The 22766-nt window shown below is 39.8% G+C and overlaps 1 protein-coding gene across 1 annotated transcript in view; it reads right to left on the bottom strand.

Moving 5' to 3' along the window:
* Positions 1 to 13978: 13978 nt before the first annotated feature.
* The window catches only part of EPHA4 (EPH receptor A4), a 119384-nt gene continuing 110596 nt past the window's right edge, over positions 13979 to 22766 (bottom strand). Inside the window, exons 13-17 of the mRNA XM_077825787.1 lie at positions 22489 to 22698; positions 19825 to 19974; positions 16996 to 17189; positions 14377 to 14532; positions 13979 to 14093 (exon numbers count right to left, since the gene is read on the bottom strand). Of these exons, the coding sequence (XP_077681913.1) occupies positions 13979 to 14093; positions 14377 to 14532; positions 16996 to 17189; positions 19825 to 19974; positions 22489 to 22698 (825 nt within the window). The remainder of the gene's footprint in view (positions 14094 to 14376; positions 14533 to 16995; positions 17190 to 19824; positions 19975 to 22488; positions 22699 to 22766) is intronic.

Below are 22766 nucleotides of genomic sequence, written 5' to 3'. Positions count from 1 at the left end.
CTCAGAGCTGGTAATTCAGCTGTCACATGCCATAATAGGTGAATGAGGCAAAATATAGCTCTGTGGCTCACCCACATATCTGATACATCTCTGAGGAGTACTTCCCTCAGTTGTGACTGCAACAGAGAATAAATTGACAACTCTTCTTGGGGAATAGAAAGTGGAAAGAGGATTGCTGACAACCAGAAACAGGAAGGTGAAGAAAAATGGAGACAAACATACCATATCCACACCAAGAAACCAAGAGGTTTCTTGTGCCTCTGAACAAACCACTGGGCATATTTCAGGTAAGTATTTATATAGATATACTCAGTTAAAATTGGATTGTGGGCCGATGAAGTGAGCTGTAGCTCACGAAAGCTTATGCTCAAATAAATTTGTTAGTCTCTAAGGTGCCACAAGTACTCCTGTTCTTTTTGCGAATACAGACTAACATGGCTGCTGCTCTGAAACCTGTGTGTTTATTGTTTCTCAGGGAGTACAGATCAAATGTGTTCAGTATGCAAGTAAAACAATTCCCTCCCCACCTTTCTAACTATCAGTCCAGACTCTGAGATTCAAGCTGGGCTCTTCCCTTCTTGTGCTCATTATTAATAAAAATTCTACAGTCACAATTCTGATTCTGCAAAAGACTGATGCATGGGTTCTGCAGTGCTTTCTGTCCCTCTTCCTTTCATGGTACCAAATAAGTTGTCCACAACAATGGATACTTCAGCTCCACCCATACCCCCCAAAAGTTCAGGTTGCTGTTACTTACATTACTTAGTGGGAGTAAATGGCTATTTCATGAAAGTGTTTTTAGACCATTCTTCTGATCTCTTGCCATCACCACTGAGGAAACCTTGGGCAAAAAGAAGGGTTTGTGTCATACCCTATAGGTGGTCTCTGCTGGCAAGGAAATCCACAGTCATGGGCCCTCTGTTGAAAATGCTCTACACTAGTCCCCAGATAGTTTCATTCCGGTGTCTTTCATCATGCATGGTGGGATGCAGAATAAGAAGAGTGGGTTCCAGCACACAAACAACTCTGAAAATGAGGACAAAGGCCTTGAATTGGCTCTGGAATGTAACCGGAAATCAGTGGGGCACATGGGGGATTCTTTTTGGGCAGGCTGATGCATATTGTACTCATTGGATCTTCAACATGGAATTCACATTCATTCTCAGCTGTGAGTAATTTGTCTAAAATGGGAGAATACTAATCCAAGTTAAAAACAAAAGTAATGGAAATTTACTTTCATCATAAAAGTAAAGATAAGTCTCAGACTATGCAAATTGTGAAAATGGTACCGTCTTAGCATTGTCAGTCTTCTGGGTTAAGACTGATCTCATTTGCACCAGTGCAAATCAAGAGTAACACCAGTGAACTGACTTACTCTAGACTTACATGGGTGTCAATGAGATCAGAAGCTGACCCTTTGGCTTAATTTTAGATTTGTTTTCCTTACTCATTGCCTTTGAGAAAGCGCTATTTACAAGCACCAGCTTGGACCTACAAGTCTAGAAAGCTCAGGAGTCCAACAGCCCACCAACCACCTATATTAAACCATACAAAGTACCTTACTGGAGAGAGAAGTAGCCTGACTCTCTGTTAGAGCTCTATTGGATGGATGCTACCAAGCAATACACAAGGAAACAATTACCCTTATTGAGGCAGTATCCTAAAAATCCTTCTCAAAGGATCCACAGAAGTAGTTCTATCACTCAGCTCACATTGAACAAAAATAGAAAACACCTGTTTTCAAACTGGTATAATTGAGGAGCTCACCACCTCTATACCAACTCAAACTCTAATTCAATACAATATTTACAGTGTAATTCAAACGCTGGTTTACTATGTCACTTACAAGTGATTTCCAAAATTAAAACAGCAGTGTGGGCTTCCTTAATACAAAAATAGCTCCTCCATAAACTTCCCAAAGTCAATCAACTAATTAAGCTAAAGGTATTCAGTCAACCAGTGATGATTGGATTTAGCAGTTTGCAATTGATTTTTTTTGTTACTTCAACTCCACCCACTTTCCAAACCAATTTTTTAAAAAGTTGCTGAGATTTTTCCAAAGGCTCAGGAAGATAAGTGGTCTCCAAAACTAATCAACTCTAAAACTTAGGACCTGGGGAAGCCCTTCAAGGGGACTCGTAAAACCCAGCAAGAATTATGGGTTCCAACTTGAAGAGCAAAAACAAATGAAAAACAAAGCAACAACTACATTAAAAAAGAAGAAATGCTTGAAATCAATATTGCAGCAGATCATGGCTGCTTGAGGATAAAGTGATATACCCAGGTGCAGGAGAGATGCTGACTTAAGGTATCTAGTAATTGCTACCAAATAGTCTCACCTACCAACATGAAACCAGTGCAGAAGGAAAGCTATAACAAGAGCACACAATGCATGGGGAGTGAAACAGTGTCATCATGGATAAATCATTTTTAAAATTGCCACTGATACCTCTGAAAAATAATAGTTGGCTTATTAGGTTGCTTACTCCTCTGTGAATGATCTGTGGCTCAACAAAAGACTCTGTATTCTCCTCTGCCATTCACTTTGCCTCTTCAGGCATAACTGAACAGTCTGCTGCATGTTTGGATTGTTGGATAATTGGGAGCACTTCTTGTTCATGTACACCTGGTGTTGTGCCCATGCCTGAAACTCAGTTAACAGAAAGAGTATGACTTCCCCTCCCCCATCTCCAGTATACTGGAGATCAAAAGTTGATGAATGAAACATAGGTGCCCTGTCTTCTTAAGAACCACAGCAGAACATTCTCAAAGCATGTGCAGAAATGACACTCAAGTCTCCAAGGATCAAGTACCACAGTCCTAGCCCAGTTAGCCAAAAAAAAATCCATCTGCAGTCACAATATGAACCTGAAAACAAATCTGAACCATGAGGGTATTAGGTTTTTGAGAAATAATACAATCTCTACTTGTGTGACTTCGCCTTCCCCCACTTTTAAAAGTTTCAATAGCGAAAATAATGAAAATCTATGATAAGGTTCTATGTTTTATAGTTAATGGGCAAGATCTTCAGCTGATGTAAATCAGTGTAGCTACGTTTAAGTCAATTTGAACTAAGTACAATTTTTCATTTATTTTACTGGTATATTCTTGTAGTGTCAGTTTCACTTGTTGGATGTGTGCATTTATTTGATGTTATTTTTTTTAAAAAAAGCCTTTTTTAATTAAAAAAACAAACCAATTAAATGAATCAATTTTAATAGTCACCTTTTAACCTGGTGCATCACTGAAGTGTAGGTGAAAAGAGGGTAGCTGTTTAATACTTGTTGTTCATTGCAACTCAACACAACATTCTAGGCAGGAAGGAAATAACTTTTTCCATGAATTCCCAGTGTGATTTTACACAGGGAGAAGTTGAACTGGGTGATTTTTTTTTTTAAGTACATTTTCTGGAAAATACATTTTGGGCACCCAAACTATTTGTGAATGTAGGTCAAATTCAGTAAATCAATTCAGCCAAAAAACAAAACCAAAAAATTGAAAAGATTTTTGGAAATATCAAAATAGTTTGTTTTGAAAATGTCAAAATGAACTGTTTTGACAAGTTTGTTTCAAATGGGCTTTTTTTTTAAGTGAAATATCAGTTAAGTAAAATTTTCTAAACAAACAATTTCTGTCCTGAAAGTCAATTTGGACCTCAAAAACTGCCCCAATAAAACTGTTGTCAGCATTTTTTGACAAAAACATTTTGTTGAAAAGTTTTCAACCTGCTCAAAGAGTAAAGAATATATTCATCTAAATTCTACTATTAACTAAATCCTTGCAACCCAATTGACTTCAAGACATCCTGAAAAATGAAAATGGTAGTGGAACAAACTTTCAGGTGCTGAAGTGTCCTTGTAACATAGTGTGCATAATGCAGCAGAATCCTTTGGCACATGATAAGGCAATTAGCTCATCAAGTAGCTTCAAAGATGCAACAATCTAATGGGCAAAATCTTGAGTAGTTTATGACATGAAAAGCTTGAACTAGATGTATAGCCTTGTAATTGCCACTTAATTTTTTAATACCTCAGTGCTTCTCCATCACTGAAGAACAATCATTTGTTATTCCAATGAATAGCTTCATCACTAATCTGTTCCCTGGGGATCAGATTTTTAAATGTCTTTACGTACCTAGAAATGCAGATAGGGGCTGAGGGGTATTTCAAACGGACCTAGCAGCCTAACGTCCATTGATTCTCCATTGACAATGCCTGACTGGCCATTGACTTCAATTGAGTTGAGTTAGGCCAGTGGAAGTGAGGTGAGAATCAGATTCCCAATGTTGTTTTTGTTTTGTCAGTCAACTTTCGACAGAAAACAATCTTCACAAGTTGAAGGCAGAACTTTGGCTTTGAAGTGTCTGGTGCAGTTTAAAGCATTTTATGGTGCATTGTATTAAACAGAATCCTATATAAGTAACTAAACACTATGAAAAACATGGATCTCATTACTTTGTTGGTCTGGTTTCAAGCTAGTAAACCACAGCAGATTACTGGGATATAATTGGCCCTTATCTGTTATGTATAGAATACTTTATTTATATATATTAAAACAAGTTAGTGAGTAGTCCTGTGGCTACTTTCTCCATCTGTGCATGTAAAATATATGCTTTAGTAAGTTGATTGGAATGGAATGCTTTAGATTTTAATTTTATTTTTTAGGCAAACTTGTACATATTCATAAAACTTTCTGTGAGGCTGCTGTAAACAAAGAATTATGTTCAGGGCCACTGCCAGAAATAAGATACGTCAGAGGTCTATTACCTATTCAGTAGAGAATCAGTCAATGGCCCAAGGGTACTTCCTTAAAAGGGAAAGGGTAAAATAACTAAGGTCAAGGCCTCAAATGCATATAATTTTAATCATATTGTTGATTTAAGAGTATCATGAGCATTTTTTGTAATTGTAAAAAAAAAAAAAAAAGCAAAATGGATTTTGACATGACTAGAATGGTCCCAGCATCTGAAAATAAGTCATGCTTTTTCTCACACTCCACTACTCTAAACAGTCGTCATGAACCAAGCTGCATTCTTTGCAAGTAAGGGATGCAAAAACATGCTTTAGGTATATTAGAAGCTCATGCCCTTTCATCTCTCTTATTGTTCTCCTACTACAATATTTTTAGGCTAGAGAGAGAGAGGGTCAGAAAATTTTGGGGGTTTTTTTGGTCAAAAAAAAAAAAAGAAATGGAAACATTTTGTGAAAACATGTGGCTTTTGGTGGCATGGTTTCTTAGATGCAGGGTGAACTGTCTGGAGAGAGTGAAAGCCTAATCCAGTAGATGGAAAAAAATTGATGTTTTGACACAATTCCGGGTTCACAAAAACCTTCTAAAGCTTTTGTTTTCATTCCAAAGTAGAATAAATACAAATACAAAACCTCTAAAGTTTTCCCAATAGGGAATTGTCATCTTCCGGCCAGCATGCATGCTCCCTATGTATAAATGGTAGGAGCATCCTGTTGCTTGATATTTCTTCCCAAGTACAAATGATACAAACTTTAACAGTTTACTGCATATAAAGCATAACATATAGGGACTAATTCACCCATGGTGCAATTCCACTCCAACAAAGTTTCAGTCACGAGTCAGAAGCTAAATAAATCTTGAAGAGTAAATTTTCAGAAGGGCCGCCTCCCTTTTTGTGGTGCGTATGAATTGCATATAGTATTTAACTTCCCTATCCAGGATGATTAAGTGAACACTGATGCGATTGTAACGTGTGGTTCCAGAAAGTCTGTGTATTCCAAACATGATACTTGGACTACACAGTTGTACCCTTCAGCAATGTTTGGTTGCATTTGCTGAACGTGGGAGACTTTATTCTCATATAGTTAATAGAATTCCAAAGAGTTAAACACATGGCCTTTTTCAGTCTATTCTCATTCTTAAATAATGAAAAATGAGACAATACCTCTCAAATCTATTTCCAGAAGACCGCAACAGTAGTCTTAGCACATCTGAATGAATGCATTGTAGCCCTACAAGATTCTCCTTATACAATTTACATGGGTTGGAGACCTTCTGTAGCAGAAGCCTTCATTATTACACGTGCCTTACTTCTTAAATAGTTAAAACTCTGTGAATTATACTTCGAGCTACTTCAGTGTTTCCTTTGTTAGTGATAGGAGCTCGTAGCTGATTTAGTGGCACTAGTCTTTGACTAGCCAAAAATCTGCACACACAACAGGTGATAAAGGAGTTTGGTCATGTTTGCCAGAAGTACCCTGTGCGTATGAGAAGCCGGGTTTGGCGATTGGTAGGGGAGCCATACCCAGGTAATCCTGGCAAGTGACCTGCGCCTACATGCTGCAGAAGAAGGCAATGCCCCCCCACCTCCCCACCCGAAATTGATCACTGCCAATCTGAGCAACTGGGAAAATTCCTTCCTGATCCCACATAGGGTGATCAGTTAGAACCTGAGCTTGTGAGCCATTACCAGCCAGCCAAGCACCTGAGAGAAAGAATGCTAGGTGTCACCTCAGAGCCCTGAACCCTTCCCGTCCAGTGTCCTATCTGTACTTGTGGCCATCCCTAGTGCTTTAGAGGAAGGAGATTAAGAAAAACCTTAATAATGCATGGGGGAGAGGGGGACTTCCCTTCCCGACCCTTGCAGGTAGTTAGCTGAAACCCTGAAGCATGAGCTTTTAGGAACATAAAACATAAACCAGAAGTGAGCCCCAGAGCTTTTGATCACTGCTCCCTGCCATCACAAGCAACCCCCTCAGACAATTGCACTCACAGCTTTCTCCAGCTCTCTCTTAAAACAGATTGCCCTCCACAGTTTCTATTGGGAAGTTTTTGCAGAACCTTCCCCTGCTCTCCCATGGTTAGAGACATTCTCATTTCCATCACTACCACTTTGCTTCGCCAATACATTCTGTATCCACCATTCCTGTTCCCTCTTTTTTACCTGTTTTCCTGTCCTTTTCTTCACTCTTTCCCCTTTCTGTTGTCTCACCACTCTCCCTGTGCCTCTGTTCTCTCCCCTATTCCACAGCCCCAACTCTCTGTCTCCTCTTTCTCTCTTCTGCCATGTGTCTCCAAGAACATACCATTGGATTCACTCCTTATCTTGCAAATGTAACACAATAGCAGAGCAGCAGTGCCCATCACCTGCTGATGGACTTAAACATTGAGAGTTGCATCGTTAGTGTTCCCACATTGTGTGTGAAATCCTGGCCCAACTGAAGTAAATTGAAAAACTCCCATTTGACTTCAATCAAGCTCGCAATTTCACCTCATGAGACGATAAAAGGCAGCATGGCAATATAGCAAGGAGCAGTCAAGGGAACAGTCGAAAAAGGGGCTATTCTCATTGTGCAGTGGAAACTGAAGTCTTAATAAACTTTAATAAGACCCCCCAAAAAAAACTGTAATGACTGTTACACCTCCCCCCACCTAAACATCATCTGGAATACATTGGTATCTGTGTAAGGCGGGGGAGGGGAGAGGAATGGTGTACTTTAGTAAACGTCTGGATATTACAGCATTAATATGATGAGAGTGCACGTGTCACAAATACTGCAGAGAAATAACCAGTTTGGGGGCCGGGTAGTTTTGTGCTACGCCAAGCGCATTTTCAGCAAATGATCAAACATAAACAGTAGCAATAATTTGCATTAGCCACATTTGAGGTTTGTACAGTAACTACTTTATTGTTTTCAAATGCAAACTTTTGCATTGTTTGCTATTTTACAATTTTACAAACTAGGTATAAAAGACCATAAATAAATGACATAAGTTATGTGTACCTAAAATTCATGGGGGGTGGGGGGGATTACAAATTAAAATAGAAAATCTATGTCTAACCCAGAGTCTGTTCAAATTCATGAACCAAAAAATGCTGTTAGAATCTTTTTCTCGGTATGAACTAAATTATAATATGCCTCATACATTCTACTTTTAACCACAGTCCTTGCATATTCCAACATACTTACAGTGATACAAAAAAATAAATGCACTCTCTCTTTATTTCTTTGATTAGTATTCAGGATTTTTTTTCTGGTTATGAAAATGTCACATAAAAGAAAAATACTGCTTTTTAAGTCCTGTTTACTGGTGAAGTACCAGCCCTTTTTTTTTTAATACATTTTTAAATACACAGATCCAATCACAAAGTTAGTACAGCAAGAAACCTGGACGAACATCAACCGGTGGTGTGGTGAGCAGAACAATTTCTAACAACGGCTTGCCATGCTAGAGAGACCTGTCGATGACGTCTTCTGTAAGAGGGAAAAGATGGAAGCAAAGTCTGTAGTAACTTGTTTACTTTTTAACTCAAGCTCTGTTTAGAACATTTAACTGCAATTTGAATGTGCTGGGTTTGCAATGCACACTTTCGCTCCCTGACTCCTTGACAGTGTTGTATGGGAAACCATACAACTACATGAGCTTTCCCCCCATCTCAGCTATATTGATCTTTAATTTGTGGTTCATGAGAGCACGTAACATTATTTTAATAAAGAATATAAAGGGGCCAGGAGAGAAGGAGGAAATAGAAGTAACTCTGAGTCATTTCTTTATGGCTCCATTCAATGTGGCATGCTCTTTTAACGTGGCAACATCCATACTTTGTTTTGGTTTTTCCAATGTATGTTTGACTGATTGCTTCTTCTGAGCATATCTGTTGCTGAATTCAAAATGTGGAATGGCAGCACCTTCCCCAGACTCTAGCATACATCTATACTCCAAGTATAGTTTACAGAAAATAAACAGTGAACGCTCCACACTCAGTAAACTTTTCTAGGTAGTACCGGTAGGTTGTTAGCACTGGTCTTTGGGCCACAGAAATTACCTTGTACATTAATTCACCTATCCTTTGGCTAAGGAGACTAGGAACGTGACAAACTTTTGCAACCCTTTTGTTAACAGCTGTAATCTTAAACGTCTCTTGCAATTTAATTTCCTTAACTGTTGCTGGGAGAAAATGAAGTATTTGACTGTCAGCTACAGGACACATGGTTCTCACAGCTGGCACACTGAGCAATGTGCTTCTGTGAATGAATAAGAATTGCATATATTTGTTTGCATTCAACAAGTCTTTAAAATCTTCTTTTTGCAGATAAAAAAGGCTACGTAAGAGTTCAGTTCAGGGGTACAAGTGGACGGATACAGGCATTGTCGCCCGTCAACTTTTCATCAAGAAACTGGTGTTTTTGATCATGAACAGGTCTTGATAAGAATAAGTGATATTGATGGAAAGCTTTATCACCGTTATGGATCTCATTATTCATCACTCCACAACTGAAGTGAAAGTGCACCTGTTCTAGGCTGCAGAACCAGTCGTTAAGGTTAGTGTGGCAGCTACAAAATACATTTACAGATACAGAAATTTAAACGTTTTTGTGTGTGTGTTTTCTTGCTACTGTTGCAGACATCATCTACTGGCCTGCTTTCTTGTGTAGCTCTTCAACTAGCAAGGGACGGAACCCAGAGCTCCCAGAGATACTTTCAGCACATTCCTAGGCAATTCTACACATGCAGTGATGCAGACGCACGCAAACACACACGCACATTTGGAAGAGATAAGAAGTCCGTTACCCATTCGAAGAAAAAAATACATATATATTTATATCACTGCAATGGCACATTTTGTGTAAAATGTCACTTCAGCAATGTATATAGGCAGCTCACGTGAACTGGGTTCTGTGTCACGGCATCTGACTTGGCGTCCATGGTAATACCTGTAGTGCTCTGTCACTTGCACTCAAACAAGATGCAGCAGTGACATGAGGAGGATACGGTGTGGAGGGGAATCAAAATATATAAATAAAACCATAAGAGGGAAGAAGCGGGGGAGGGGAGGGGGGAATCCCAGAAGTCTGAAGGGCTTTGATACAGTACATTCCTCAAATGACAACTGGAGAACAGATATTGAACCTTATAGTCTTTTTGTTTTGTTTCAAAGCAAAAAGGGAAATTAAAAGTCCCCACTCTTCAGGGACTGATTCCACTTATCGAGTGTCTGTGTTCCCCAGAATCAGTGCTGGTGAAGTAGGGCTTGTGGAATCTGGAAGGCTTCATGTCTGGTCTTTTGTTCTCCCATGGTCAATATGATCAATAGGAAAGGCTGTCAGGCCAAGGAAGCAGAATCTATTTTCCCTGTAAAAAGGAAACAGGAACACATTAGATCAAATACAAACTACTGGACAAACGCAGCTACAACAGCACCTGGACAGCAGCCATTTGGATTTCCTAACGAAGTTGCCACTGCATCTTACCCCTAGGTAATGAGGTTCCCTGCCCAAATAGGCAGGTGTGGGAATTGGCCAGTTTGCACAAACGCACAACTGTCTTGTTTTTTTCCTTTTAAATTACGCTTGTATGGTTATTGTCTGTATTTAAGTGTGAAAACAATATTCTGGCTCACTGAATAGTTTAAAGAAATAACATAGGAAGGAAAGGTTCATGAAGGCGCAGGATTTCTAATTGACTGTGTTCTATGTACACTGCTCAGAAACGGTAGTACTAATGGAAGTCCAAGCACTAACAGTGCCTTCTGTTACCCCAAAGTATGTCACTGTGTCTTCCAGGAGCAGCAGAGTTAATCCCCACAAATCACAGCAAGGTGTGAACAATGGAGGATCTCCAAATGCACGGAAAGGAAAGGAACAATTTCCACAGAGAGGTGCTGTAAATGGTTTATATTAGCAGGGGAACAGAGAACCACACCAAAGCCAATTGTGTATGTGCGTGTGTGTGTCAGCAGCAAGGAAACAGTGGATCAACATTGCATTTCCTTGTAGCCCTGACCCACTATGCCATTCTTCCAATTCCACAGTGGCAAGCAAATGTGTTCAGGTGCTTATTATTGTGAACTGATGAATCCTGGACTTATTTACAGGCAACGTAACTGGGTAACGTGGGCAGGTACAACAAAATTAAAAACAAATCCCAGCAGGTGGGGAAAATGACTTTCAAATGAGACAAAGGGAGTTTTGTTTCAGAGTGGACAGAAAGTACAATTCACATGTATATATGAAGAATTCCCACTGGAATTCATGAGCATCTTGTTGGCTAAACTAATGGCAGTTTAGCCTGCTTATGACCAGTACAAAGATCAGCGTGTACTCCTGTATGCAATTTTCTACTAAAACCACAAATGTTTAAAAAAAAATAGCTCATGGATTTATCAGGTCACTTTAGTGAAGTGAACTTCTTTTGTAACCCCTTTTTGCTAGGAAGCTTTCATTTCCCTTGCAGCAGAATTGACACCCTGCAGTTTCCCAATGCAAAGTCCCGAGTGGAAACATCATTTATTAAAAAACGAAGGATAAATTGCTAGAACAGTAAGCTGTGTAGCACTGCCATTGTTCTCCTTGCTTTGCATCAGATCAGCAGGATAAAGACAACTGACACTTCTTTTAGCGAAGAAAAAACACTATTTTCCATTTAAGTTCTGTTTTTACTACCCCTTCAGTTTGACTTACACACACACACACACACAGAGCTTTCCTCCAGTTAAAAACATGTTCATGTTCTTGCCCACTCACCACTCTCATTTGATCACAGTGAAGTTCAGTGCTGCCACTCACCCTGTAAAATTTAGTTTCTGAACGGCCTTCACAATTTTCATATTAAAAAGAAAATATTAAAATACTCTGACCTTATTGTTACTAGATGTCAACCACATAATTCTCCAATTTGTTCAGAGAATTGGGTACATTTTGCTTTTATTTAAAAGATAGCCTTGACTTTCTATAGCAGGTTTACAGCAAGGGGAAGCTAAAATGTCTCTGAACTGAACAAAGGATATTTGTTGGCAAAGTACAAATGTCAGATCTTTCAAATGAATCTCCAGGTCTTACATCCTCCAGCAAAATGATGTTAAAACATGATGGTCTAAATAGTTTTTGAAACAAATCTCAGATTCCTCCCAAATAGAAAAGCTCTTATGAGTAATGTTGCAAAAAGGTTTTTACTAAGTTGTAGTGATTTTACAGGTCCCAAATTTAGGATCCCACATTCTGAACAACTTGCTTTCAGAATAAGCTGGGGTATGGGGGTTGGGGAGAAAGCTAGTGGTTCAAATCAGCAAGTTATTGTTACACGTGACAAAAAATGATGAGTATGACTTGACTGAACAAGTCAAACTTGCCGTATCAACAAAGTCAGCTGATTTGGATTCAGAATAAATACAGTGACTTTAAACTTCAACATACCAAGCTCAGTCTTTTGGAAGCTGCTGTCAGGTGTAGAGGTGGACCAAAAGTTCGCCCTACTAAGACTCTGTCTGTTATTCACAAAACTTTGCAAATCAATGCTCAGGGGCATGAACGTCCTCTTCTCTACACCTCCATATCAAAGCACAAATGGGTCTGGTACTCAGATACACTAAGGTCTGGCAAGGTACTACTGCTCTGGCAGTGTAAAAGGATCTTAAAGGGAGCGTACGTGTAATTTATGCCCAATTTAAGGCCTCTTTACACTGACAGAACAGTATAAATGGATCTTAATACAAATAAAGCTCAAGCCCAAATGGAGCTCTTTTGATCTCACCAAACTGAATCCCCATGTGAACAAACAAAAATGCAGGGATCTCCTAGAGTAACATTTTTGTTTCATGTGTAGCCATCACTAGCTCACATCTGCAAACGGAAGAAAAAAGGCATGTGTACTTCCATTTTACTCCATTCTTGGTCACATAACACCACAGATGTGACAGCAGAGACCCAACTTCAGCCTAAAAGAAGGTTAGAGGGTTTGCTCTGATTGTTTTACCTACGCGGGGTATATCATGCTTCCAAAGACAGAGGGAAATCTTATATTAGTGGTTCCCCTCCAATAGTACGTTTACCAGTACTGCTGCTTTTAGGCATTAGTGCCTGTTTCTCTGTTTTCCCACCACTACTGTAGAGTCCAATCCTTTACCCACCACTGAGAAATCAACAGGAACAGCGTCAGACTCTTCATGATGAACTGTGCACCAAAACCATCTACGTCCCATCGTCTGCACACATTTCAACCCACAACTGAGCTTGCAAGCGAGACAAAGGTTTGGAACAGCCCAATTTCCATTGTCAGTGAAGAGTGCATGCAACTGAATGTGATGCAGTAGGAACAGCTGAGCTTAGTCTGGCAGACTAGTACAGGTTTATCCAAAATAGTTGGAACCACAGTCCTACATGCATTTTCTTCCACACAGTATTTACAGGTGACAGTATAGTTTAAAAAAATAAAAACACCAGGAATAGAATGGAGGCTATACCTTCACTGACCTTTTCAGTGTTGCAAGAGTGATTGCTCCTTCAAAGGGGAAAGGGATGTGAGTCTGGAAGTTTCACAGTCAAGATTGTCACAGCTGACTGTCAGTAAGACGTTTGGAAAAGGTTTACAGATTTACAACTCAGTATGGCACAACAACAGCCAATAACAAACCCCGCAGAAGTCCAGTTTTGTCCAGTAATCCTCAGGGTGGGTCATTCCCTATCTCACCCTGTAAATGGGTAAATCACTAATTGAGAGGCACCGATCAGTCAAACAATAGTCTCACTGAGGTTTCCGCACGGGTATCAGTGACACGCTGAGTCTGCAGAAAAGATCATGGGGTAGACTCTTCGTTCCAGTGAAAGATGCACAACCATGGTTTATCCCACAAATAAAATACTGTGGTTGTAATCCCCAGGTCATTGGGGGAAGGAAGATTAATTATTTTTTAAGCACAGTATCTGGCAGCAAACACAGCATCAAAACTTGAATGTGATGTTATATTTATATAGATACATGTATTTTACATATCGTTGATCAACAGAAGCATATTCCAAGAAACAATTTGTTCCAGGTCTGGTTTAAAATGACAGCTTGTCATTTCGGTAGGGCCCCATTCCCCACAGTTTCAGCAATCTGTACACCAAGCAATGCTGCAGATCTTTATTTCAAAGGGCAAGGAGACGACGTAAAAAAAGTGCAGTTCTTCAATTAAAGTGCATGGATGAGGTAAACTAATTTCAAGAGTTTGAGTTTATTCAGTACTGGCTCAGACGGGAACCATCCTGCCGTGCATCTGTTGCATTTGGGTCCGCATTGCCTGGACGCTGCTCAAAATCTTGTTCTGGTGCGCAACGGTGGTAATCCCAATTCGTGTCAGATCACTGATTAAAACAAGAAAAGAAGCAGAGGGCTGAGAACTTTGTGTTAAATGCTGATGCAAAGCAACATATGAGAGTCAACCACATGTAATACTGCAAAAGCAAGGCAGATGTATAGAAATGTTTAATTAAATAACTGAAGGCATTGTGGAGGTATTTTAAAGTTCTACTCCATCCAAATGAAAGGCATTCCATTCCTTTAATGAGCGTAATGATATGCAGCACAAAGCAAAAGAAGCCGATTAAATCCAGATTTACCAGTTTTTGTTATACGCTGAGTACTTACTCCTGGTTCATATGTACCACAGCCTCTAGGGTTGTATAGCCAGCAGCTGTGAAGTTATCCTTATATCGATCCATTTTAATGGCCTGGAGCCAATCCCCCACAGAAACAACGGCTGAGAATTCCGGAGAACTCGGATCCAACAGGGCAGTGTTTGGTCTAGGAACAGAAAATACATGGGCAGATAACAGGTATTAGCTGGTTTACAGAACAAATTTTAAGCTCCACAATGATTATGCTGTGACTAGGCAAAACATACCATCAGTTCAAATAAGGGCGGCATGTTGCAGGTAACTAGTAAAAATTGGGGCTCATGCACTATAAAAATGTAACCAACGGTAAATTTAGCAACCATATAAGAACAGGCCAATTTGCCCCAAGAATGAATTTGATCCCTGGTGTCTATTGTTACCTTCAGTTGTAAATCAAATCATTGTGCCCTTTATAGTTTAAGCCCCAGATGCAACAAAGTTCATGGAAAACACTTTTATTACAATGTGCTCGGCAAAGGATGAGGTCCTGAATGCTGGAACATGTTCAGGCTACTGTGTCTGTATCCTGCATACAGCAATTCAAGACTTGCCAATCTTGCATATGTCACACCTCAGTTCAACAACTATAGAAACACTACTGAAGTATGAGCAGAGGAACTGTGAGCTCAGAACCTGCCAGACTGGATTGGCGCTCAAACCTCAAGGAGAGTTCATCTCAGGTAGGTTTCTAGCCAGGTTTGCAAGCAGGCTCAGTGCATTCAAACAAACTCAGACAGCAGGGAGTTAATCCCCTCTTTAATCAATCCATTCCTGAGCAGCATGTATGCAAGGAGTGGTGGGAATAATGGTTTGATCTTTGTTTGCTCTGTGGACTGTGCTTCTTATTTTCCATTGTAGAGATTCTGGAATAATTATCTGAACAAATTCAATGCCCATTTAATAGCTCATTTATTATTTTACGTATTTTGAAAATTGCAATGGTTTTCATTCAGCCACTGTAAATTACTGTCATAGATCTAAACAAAGCAAATGCCATCTTGATCATTTATTTTAAAATGCACAGAATCAAAGACTAGGTGTTCTACAGTGCTATTATATATTGTCCAGAGGGACTGGGTTCACGTTGGTAGCACTTACACAACTTTTACCATACTTTCTTGCATTCTGTTCGGTGCCCCTTTTCATATTATATATAATGCATACACTACCATTTACAGTCTATTATTAGTCTTGATATATAAAGGCATACACATATATTTGTTTGGATTTCATGCTCCAAGGAAAAGAAGTCTACAAACGGGATTTGAATGTAGGGAGAAGGCACACACAACAGGCTGTAAACTATTGTAATAATAACTAAATGTAGTCAAAGACATGTTATCTGTGAGTTGGAATCAAATCAAGTTGGAGGAGATTAAACAGTTGTTATTATGACTCTCTCCTTCTTAAATTATTTAAACCACAGAGGTGGATACACACGCCAGGCTACAGCTGCAATTAGGGCAAGCTGGAGGAAGTGTGGTGATAGTGGCCTCAGAGGACTAATAACCTGTCTTTGGTAATGTAAATGGTAAGCAATAGTCACAGAGGGATCCACTAGTTTAAAAGTGAAAAACAGCTTTTTCCATTATGCTGGCCTGCCAGCGGCTGAATCAGGAACGGTCTGGCCTCTGTTACTGCTCCACTGATTCAGAGATACTCATTCCAGGCAGCACAGAGAATATATATCTTATTTCCTTTCTGTTCAGGGATTGGATCATGTTTAGGATTTTTTTCCTCCACCCTCATTCTCTGCTAATTTTCGTCTCCCTCCAGACCCTTCCACTTATTCATTTCAAGCGGACTTAATTTTGCTTTAAAAGCAGACAACAAACACTCTCAAATAAAGGTTCAGATCCTCAGCCGGTGTTAATTGGTGAAGTTCCACTGATTTCAAGAGTTCCACTGGTTTGCACCACCTGAATATCTGGCCCAAAATTAAGATCTCTTTAACAGCTTTGAAATTTCCTTGCAACATAACACAGGATCCGTAGAGACATGAAACGTTGTCTTGCCACAAAATCAAATTCAAATTCACATAATAATTAATCCACGCCTTCACTGTGCCCACAAGGCTTTGGCTGTAATGCTGTAATGCTCATTTGCAAATCCTACCTAGGGTTTATAAAACTTGATGATGTACTTTTCCCTTTAGGAAACCAGGTCACTCCTGCTAATTACGTTGCACTGAAGCAGACCCCTTCAGGATCTTTTATTGAAAAAAAAGAGAGACTCAGCATGTCTTGTTTTGTCAAGAAAACATCACTTGATTGCATCAGATCTTTTCAAAGCCACCCTTAAATCTAGGTTATAAAAACATTCGGAGCTGGTAGGATAAAGCAATTGCTTTCCTTATTCAGTTTCTGCTTTCACAGAGCCAGGAGCAACTGGGCCCCACAGTGTGGTCGGATGGAATGTCGGTGTAACCCCAGTGGGAAACAATCTTCCACTGGATAAAAAAGGGCTGTGCAGTCTAGCAAGCGCTGGGATGCACACCTTAATGTGAGTACCGAAGTTTAGGTGAGTTACAGCTTGCCTGTCACCTCTAATATATTCCCTCATAGATCACCATTAAGAAAGCACAGCTGACCTGGAGTTCTCGGTGCCTGTCCTCTTCAAGCTGTTGGGGTTGCGGATGAGTTTGTCCAGCATGTTGACAATCTGTCCAAATTTAGGCCTGTCGCTGCGTTCCTTCTGCCAGCAGTCCAGCATCAGCTGATGGAGAGCGATGGGGCAGTCCATTGGGGGTGGCAGGCGATACCCTTCCTCAATGGCTTTAATAACCTATCCACAGCACCATTAAACACAGTTAAAGAACTTCACAGACTGTAGCTGTGTATAAACCATTCTAGGTTGACCCTAAGCATGGAAACAAACCCACAACAAAACGAAACAATGTGGAAAATAAAATTCAAACTCAAGCTGTTGCTGAGGCCTACCTACTCTCACCATTTCCTTTTGAGAATTCAGAAATTAATTAAGGTTTAAAGCTAGTGAAGATGAGCACATTTAGGGAACATCTATGGTGCAGGGAAGACAATCACATGCATTTCAAGCTCATGACTGGGGATAAATATCACAAACATTTGCTGCATTAGGTATGGCTTCTGAAGCACACATGTCTTCAAAGATGCTGCTCATTGACGAGCCACACACCAAAATAACACAGACGGGGATCACTGAATTTCAGTGGGGCCAGAGTTAAGCTGCTAGTCGTCATGGATAGGGGTGAGGAGGAGCAATGCCACACCAGGAATTTCAGCCAGTTCTGAGGACAGCACCTCGGAGCTAGAGCTCCTCACACTCTTTCTCAGGGTGCAGCCTGTGCTCCCCGTCCTCTTGAGCTAACTTAGCTCCACTAGTAGTGCAATCTAGCACAGGGCCTGTTCTCTCTCTCTCTCCCCAGTTGTGGCTGGTTGATATGCAAGAGGGAGGGTAAGCCTCCTTCCATCCTCTTCCTCCTCTTGCACATCCCCAATCTGCCTACTGTGTCAGTTAAAGCATGCAACCTGATCCAAAGCCTGACTTTATGCAACTACCTCACACCTTCTGTGCATATGGCTCATTACTATCCAGCAGCAGTCTGGCAATCTATGTGGTCATTCCAAGATCCTGTTCCTACTAGATGGTACCCACATCACAACCCTTTTCCCTATCAGAGCTGGAACTAATGGGCACCCTTGTTGGCAGACTTAGCAGAGAACAAAGACCAATAGTCCATGAATCAATATTCCAGTAGACGGAATTATGCTGTTACCTCTACAGCTGGTCTCTAGAATAGTGGCTAAGATACACTGCCTGACAGTCTGGAGATGCTTGCACTGCCTCTGATCATTCAGAGAATAAGGAGACCTAGTGTTGCCTGGGCAGTCAATCCAGTACTTTTCACAAACCACCCATCACCACTGCATTGTCTTTCCTTGCCTATGTAATTCTCTATGTATGATGTGAGCTGCACAACACTTCTTCCGTTAGGATCCACAGACAATACCACAGCTACCTCACCAGTTTTTGGATCTATCTTGACCCATCAGACAGGGGAGGCATCTGCAAACCCACTTCTGTATTGCTCTGAATGACCTATCATTGCTAATGAAAATACATTGTGTTTCCAATGTGCATCTGGTGCTTTGTTTCTTGTAAAGCCTTGATGACTTCCTGTTGATATAGGAGAGCAAGGCAGGGTGCCAGAGGAGACATCCACATCAGAAGGAAATGTAATTAAATTCCCTTTTTTAGATTAAATGCCATCCACACATAAATGCTCTTTGAAAATATTCACCTCCACATAAGAAAGTGGATGACTTGTAAAATGTTATTTAACTTACCACCTTTGACTCCATGACCATATATTCCGGTTAACTTTTCCCCACTCCTTTATTTGCTTATAAAACGCTTTGGGAAAGGGATTATGGCCAGCCCATGTCTCATTTTCACAGGAAATATTTGTTTTATTTAGTAAAAATTCTATTAGCGCAGACCCTTATTAGTATTATTATTAAAGAACTCTTCTGAAATAGCAGCTATTGTGTGTACTCCCCCTTGGAACAGGATGAAGTAGTCCAGATGGTACTGTTAAAAGGGACTTGCATAATTTAAGAACAGTCATTTAGTGAAGCTGCTTTTTAATGTCCTCTTGGGGCAACTATTCCATTCTCAAGGGATGCTTTGAGTGATAATCACAGTTATACCTTGTATGTGTTGTTCTGAATATTGTAAAAGAAATAAAGTTATCTGAACAACAAATAGTAATAATTTCAAGTATACTAGGGTTTGGAAAATTAACTCTTAAAGGGAAGCCCCATAAATTCAAGAGTTTTTTTCTGAATAACCCTCAGTGAAGTGGAAGTTTAATATCAATATTCACATTGTCCTTCTCTTTTTAACATAATTATTTCTGAAATGTTTTAAATGAGAATTTATGAACATTTCAGCTCCACTCCTCACTTTTCTATCTATTTCCTTTAAAACTGTTTACAAGTCCTATTGACTTTTAATGGGACTTAAAAACTTGCTTAAGTGCTTTTCTGGGTAGGGATCCTTTTTTGGATCAGGGTCATTGTGTTTTCTGGAAGTCACCTAATCACGGGTTCCGAAGAGTGCCTCATGTAAGTCTATAGTTTAGTATAGCTCAACTTCATACAACACTTGCAATCGATGAACAAATAGATCAATTACAGGTCACTTGTAGATGCAGGATACCAGACTTGACGAAGTAAAGGTCTGATCCAAAATGGAAAATTTTATTTAAGGGCCTGATCTTGCGAAGAGACACACGTGGGTATAAAAGTCCATCCACGCTATTCCTTTTGCAAAATTTGGGCCTAACATATCACCACCACACTGGGATTGAGAGGAAAGAAGAAAAAATTGAAACAAAGAGGAAGAAAAAATAAAACAACATCAGAAGGGAACTCACATCTTGATTGGACATATCCCAGTAAGGTCTCTCTCCATATGACATGACTTCCCACATTACAATGCCATAGCTCCACACATCACTAGCTGATGTAAATTTACGATAGGCAATTGCTTCTGGTGCAGTCCATCTGATGGGAATTTTGCCACCCTATTAAAAACAGAAGACGACCAAGGCTGGTAAGCTGCTAGACTGACGCTTCATGCGGATGTCACTGTGCTATGTCACTTGCTTCAAAACTGGAGACAGATGCCATCCATTTGTTCTCTTTAGTCACAGGGATGCAAATAAGTAAATTGTTAAATGTATTTTTATCAGCCCACTGCCAGATTTCTGCTTAGGGCTACACTGAGCATGGGAAAAAGCCAAGAGTTTATAGGGCATATATTAGAGGATTAGTATACAAAGCAAATAAGTACACACTGTTAGTGCAAGGGTTTGACTATTTTCTTGCTTGCCCGTCTGACCTACTTGTCCCAGCCCCAACAAAATAGGCTTATAGACTTCTGTTTTTTTTTCCAGAATAGCGAAATAAAGAGAAGATCAGCTAGGAAGCTGTATGAAATACTGTGCTTTTCCCTATGGATGATATCCCATACATAACTCAGAAGTAGAGTAAATCAGCTTTCAGGCTACTACAGTCAGTATAGGAACAGTTAAGTATAGTATCATGTAACAGGACCACTTCTGATACCAGCTAACATTGGGGAGAGCTTTTTTTATTGCATTTTTTGAAGTACGCACAAATAAAAAGGCTCGGGCACCTGAATTGGGCCACTGGGGTTAGCTAATGTTTTAAAAAGAACTCCATCCCCTTTATCTGATTTTGCCTCGAGTGATGCTGTGCCAGAGATTTCTCCTTTTGTTTATGCTAATGCACAAGGTGTTTTTAATTGAGCTTTAAATTTCCTGCAGTCCCATCTGGGAACATTACTGAAAGTTGAACAAAGATGTTTTTTCTTCTTTGTTATAATTTATGTTGTTGAGTTTCTTTTTCTTTGCAGTTTCTGAAGACACTTTTTGTTCCTAACTCCTTGTCCTTTGTCTCTGTTTACCTGGCTGATAGTTTATTGCCCTTTGTGCGTCTGTCAAGTGTTTAGCATGAGGCTGTTCCAGACCCCATGGAAAGCAATGGGTCTTTCCACTGACTTCAAAGGGCTTTAGATAAGGCCCTATGTGAATGCATATATGCATTAGTATGCCTTTTTTGTTTGTGACTACATGCTTTAGGATGCTTTCACTTCAGTGAGTTAGAATCCTGATGGGGAACAGAACAGACAATTATGTTAAGATAGGACAAGTGCTTTAAAAAAAAAAAAAAAAAAAGCACTTCACTGTATTATCTATGACCATGAAGCAAACTCCCTCTTCTGTCAAACACAGATGTATGGACATGGCTTATGTGTGCTTGTTATTTTAAAAATTGTCAGTAAGCTCAACGTTTTTTTAAGCTGCTCGAATACAGTGGAGCTCATCCAAATGTTCCTGGCACTTCATTACTGATACTAAAAGAAGACAATGTGCTGTAATGCAAATTACACTGATTCACTACAGTTTACTCTGAGAAAACAGAGTACTATATTTGCACTCACTAAATTCAAAGGGAGGCTTTCAATAGTTTCTGTCTTGCCCTGGTATATTTGTCTATACTTTTATTTGCTTGAATACAGCTTTCCAGACCTCTGTTTCAGCCCCCCTCTCTCACCACGCTTATTAGTGGGGAATACCAGGGTTGGCCAGCGTTTAATACTACAATACTACATGAGTCTATCTTTCCGAATAATGAACTGTGAATTCATTAAAAGATGAGTATAGGGATTAAACCACAGAAATTGAGTACTGCAGACAATCTCTGCACTCAGAAGAACAGATGGAGAATGGCAGATATTTAAAAATGAAACAACAAGCAATTAAAAAAAGACTTTATAAAATCTCTAACTTTTTTCCTGGTGCATGTTAATTTCAAAGGTGTTGCGGAGGGGTAGTGTTGGTATCATTACATGCAGAATACTAAAACTAGGATAGCAAAATTAGTAGCACTATGCTGCTAAAATTCGAATCTACTCCCCACTTTTTCATATTTAAATATTAATTTGCATATTATTAGTAATGAACAGAAAATCTTCATCATGTCTTTGTAATTTATCAGGCATCTCTAGCATAAACTGCTTAGGGGTTGGACATCTTGAGAAGTTCTTTAATCACAATTAGAACAGAATCCATTTTAGGGGCTGGAAGAGGCCGTCCAGATCATCAAGGTCCAGCTTCTGCAAACACTTAAGCACACACCTATATATGCACACGTGAGTAGTACCACTAAATTCAGTGGGACTATCCACATGCACAAAATTAAGCACTTGCATAAACATTTGCAGGAGTAGGACCCAAACCCCTAATTCCTGGTCTCAAGCTCCTGTCACCAACTCCTAGCACATTGAACGCCCTAATGAAGACAATGGGCTGGAGCCTAACAGAGTTATATTGATGTAGCTGCGTTGAAATCAATGGATCTACAATGATTTACACTGGCAGAGATCCTGGCCCAATGTACACTTTTATGCAATGAAACAGGTTTTCACGTGTGCCTGAGATTATTTAAAAACAAAACAAAAACAAAAAAACAAAACCACTTTGTAGGGAAGAAAAGGCCCTTTCCTGCCTTACCCTAGTAGTATAGGCTGCTTCAGGATCATCTTCCAGGACACGGGACATGCCAAAGTCAGACACCTTGCAGACCAAGTTGCTGTTGACTAGTATATTTCGAGCGGCTAGATCCCGATGCACATAGCTCATGTCAGACAGATACTTCATTCCAGAGCCAATGCCACGAAGCATTCCCACCAACTGGATTACTGTAAATCTGCCATCATTTTTCTGCAGATGGGGAAGGGGGGGAAAATCACATAGCATTAAGTTAAAAGCTACATTACTGCCACAGCTGA

This window comes from Eretmochelys imbricata, chromosome 9, assembly GCF_965152235.1.
Source record: "Eretmochelys imbricata isolate rEreImb1 chromosome 9, rEreImb1.hap1, whole genome shotgun sequence".
NCBI lineage: Eukaryota > Metazoa > Chordata > Testudines > Cheloniidae > Eretmochelys > Eretmochelys imbricata.
Note: the sequence above shows the minus strand (reverse complement) of the source record. Positions and strands in the feature narration are given on the sequence as shown.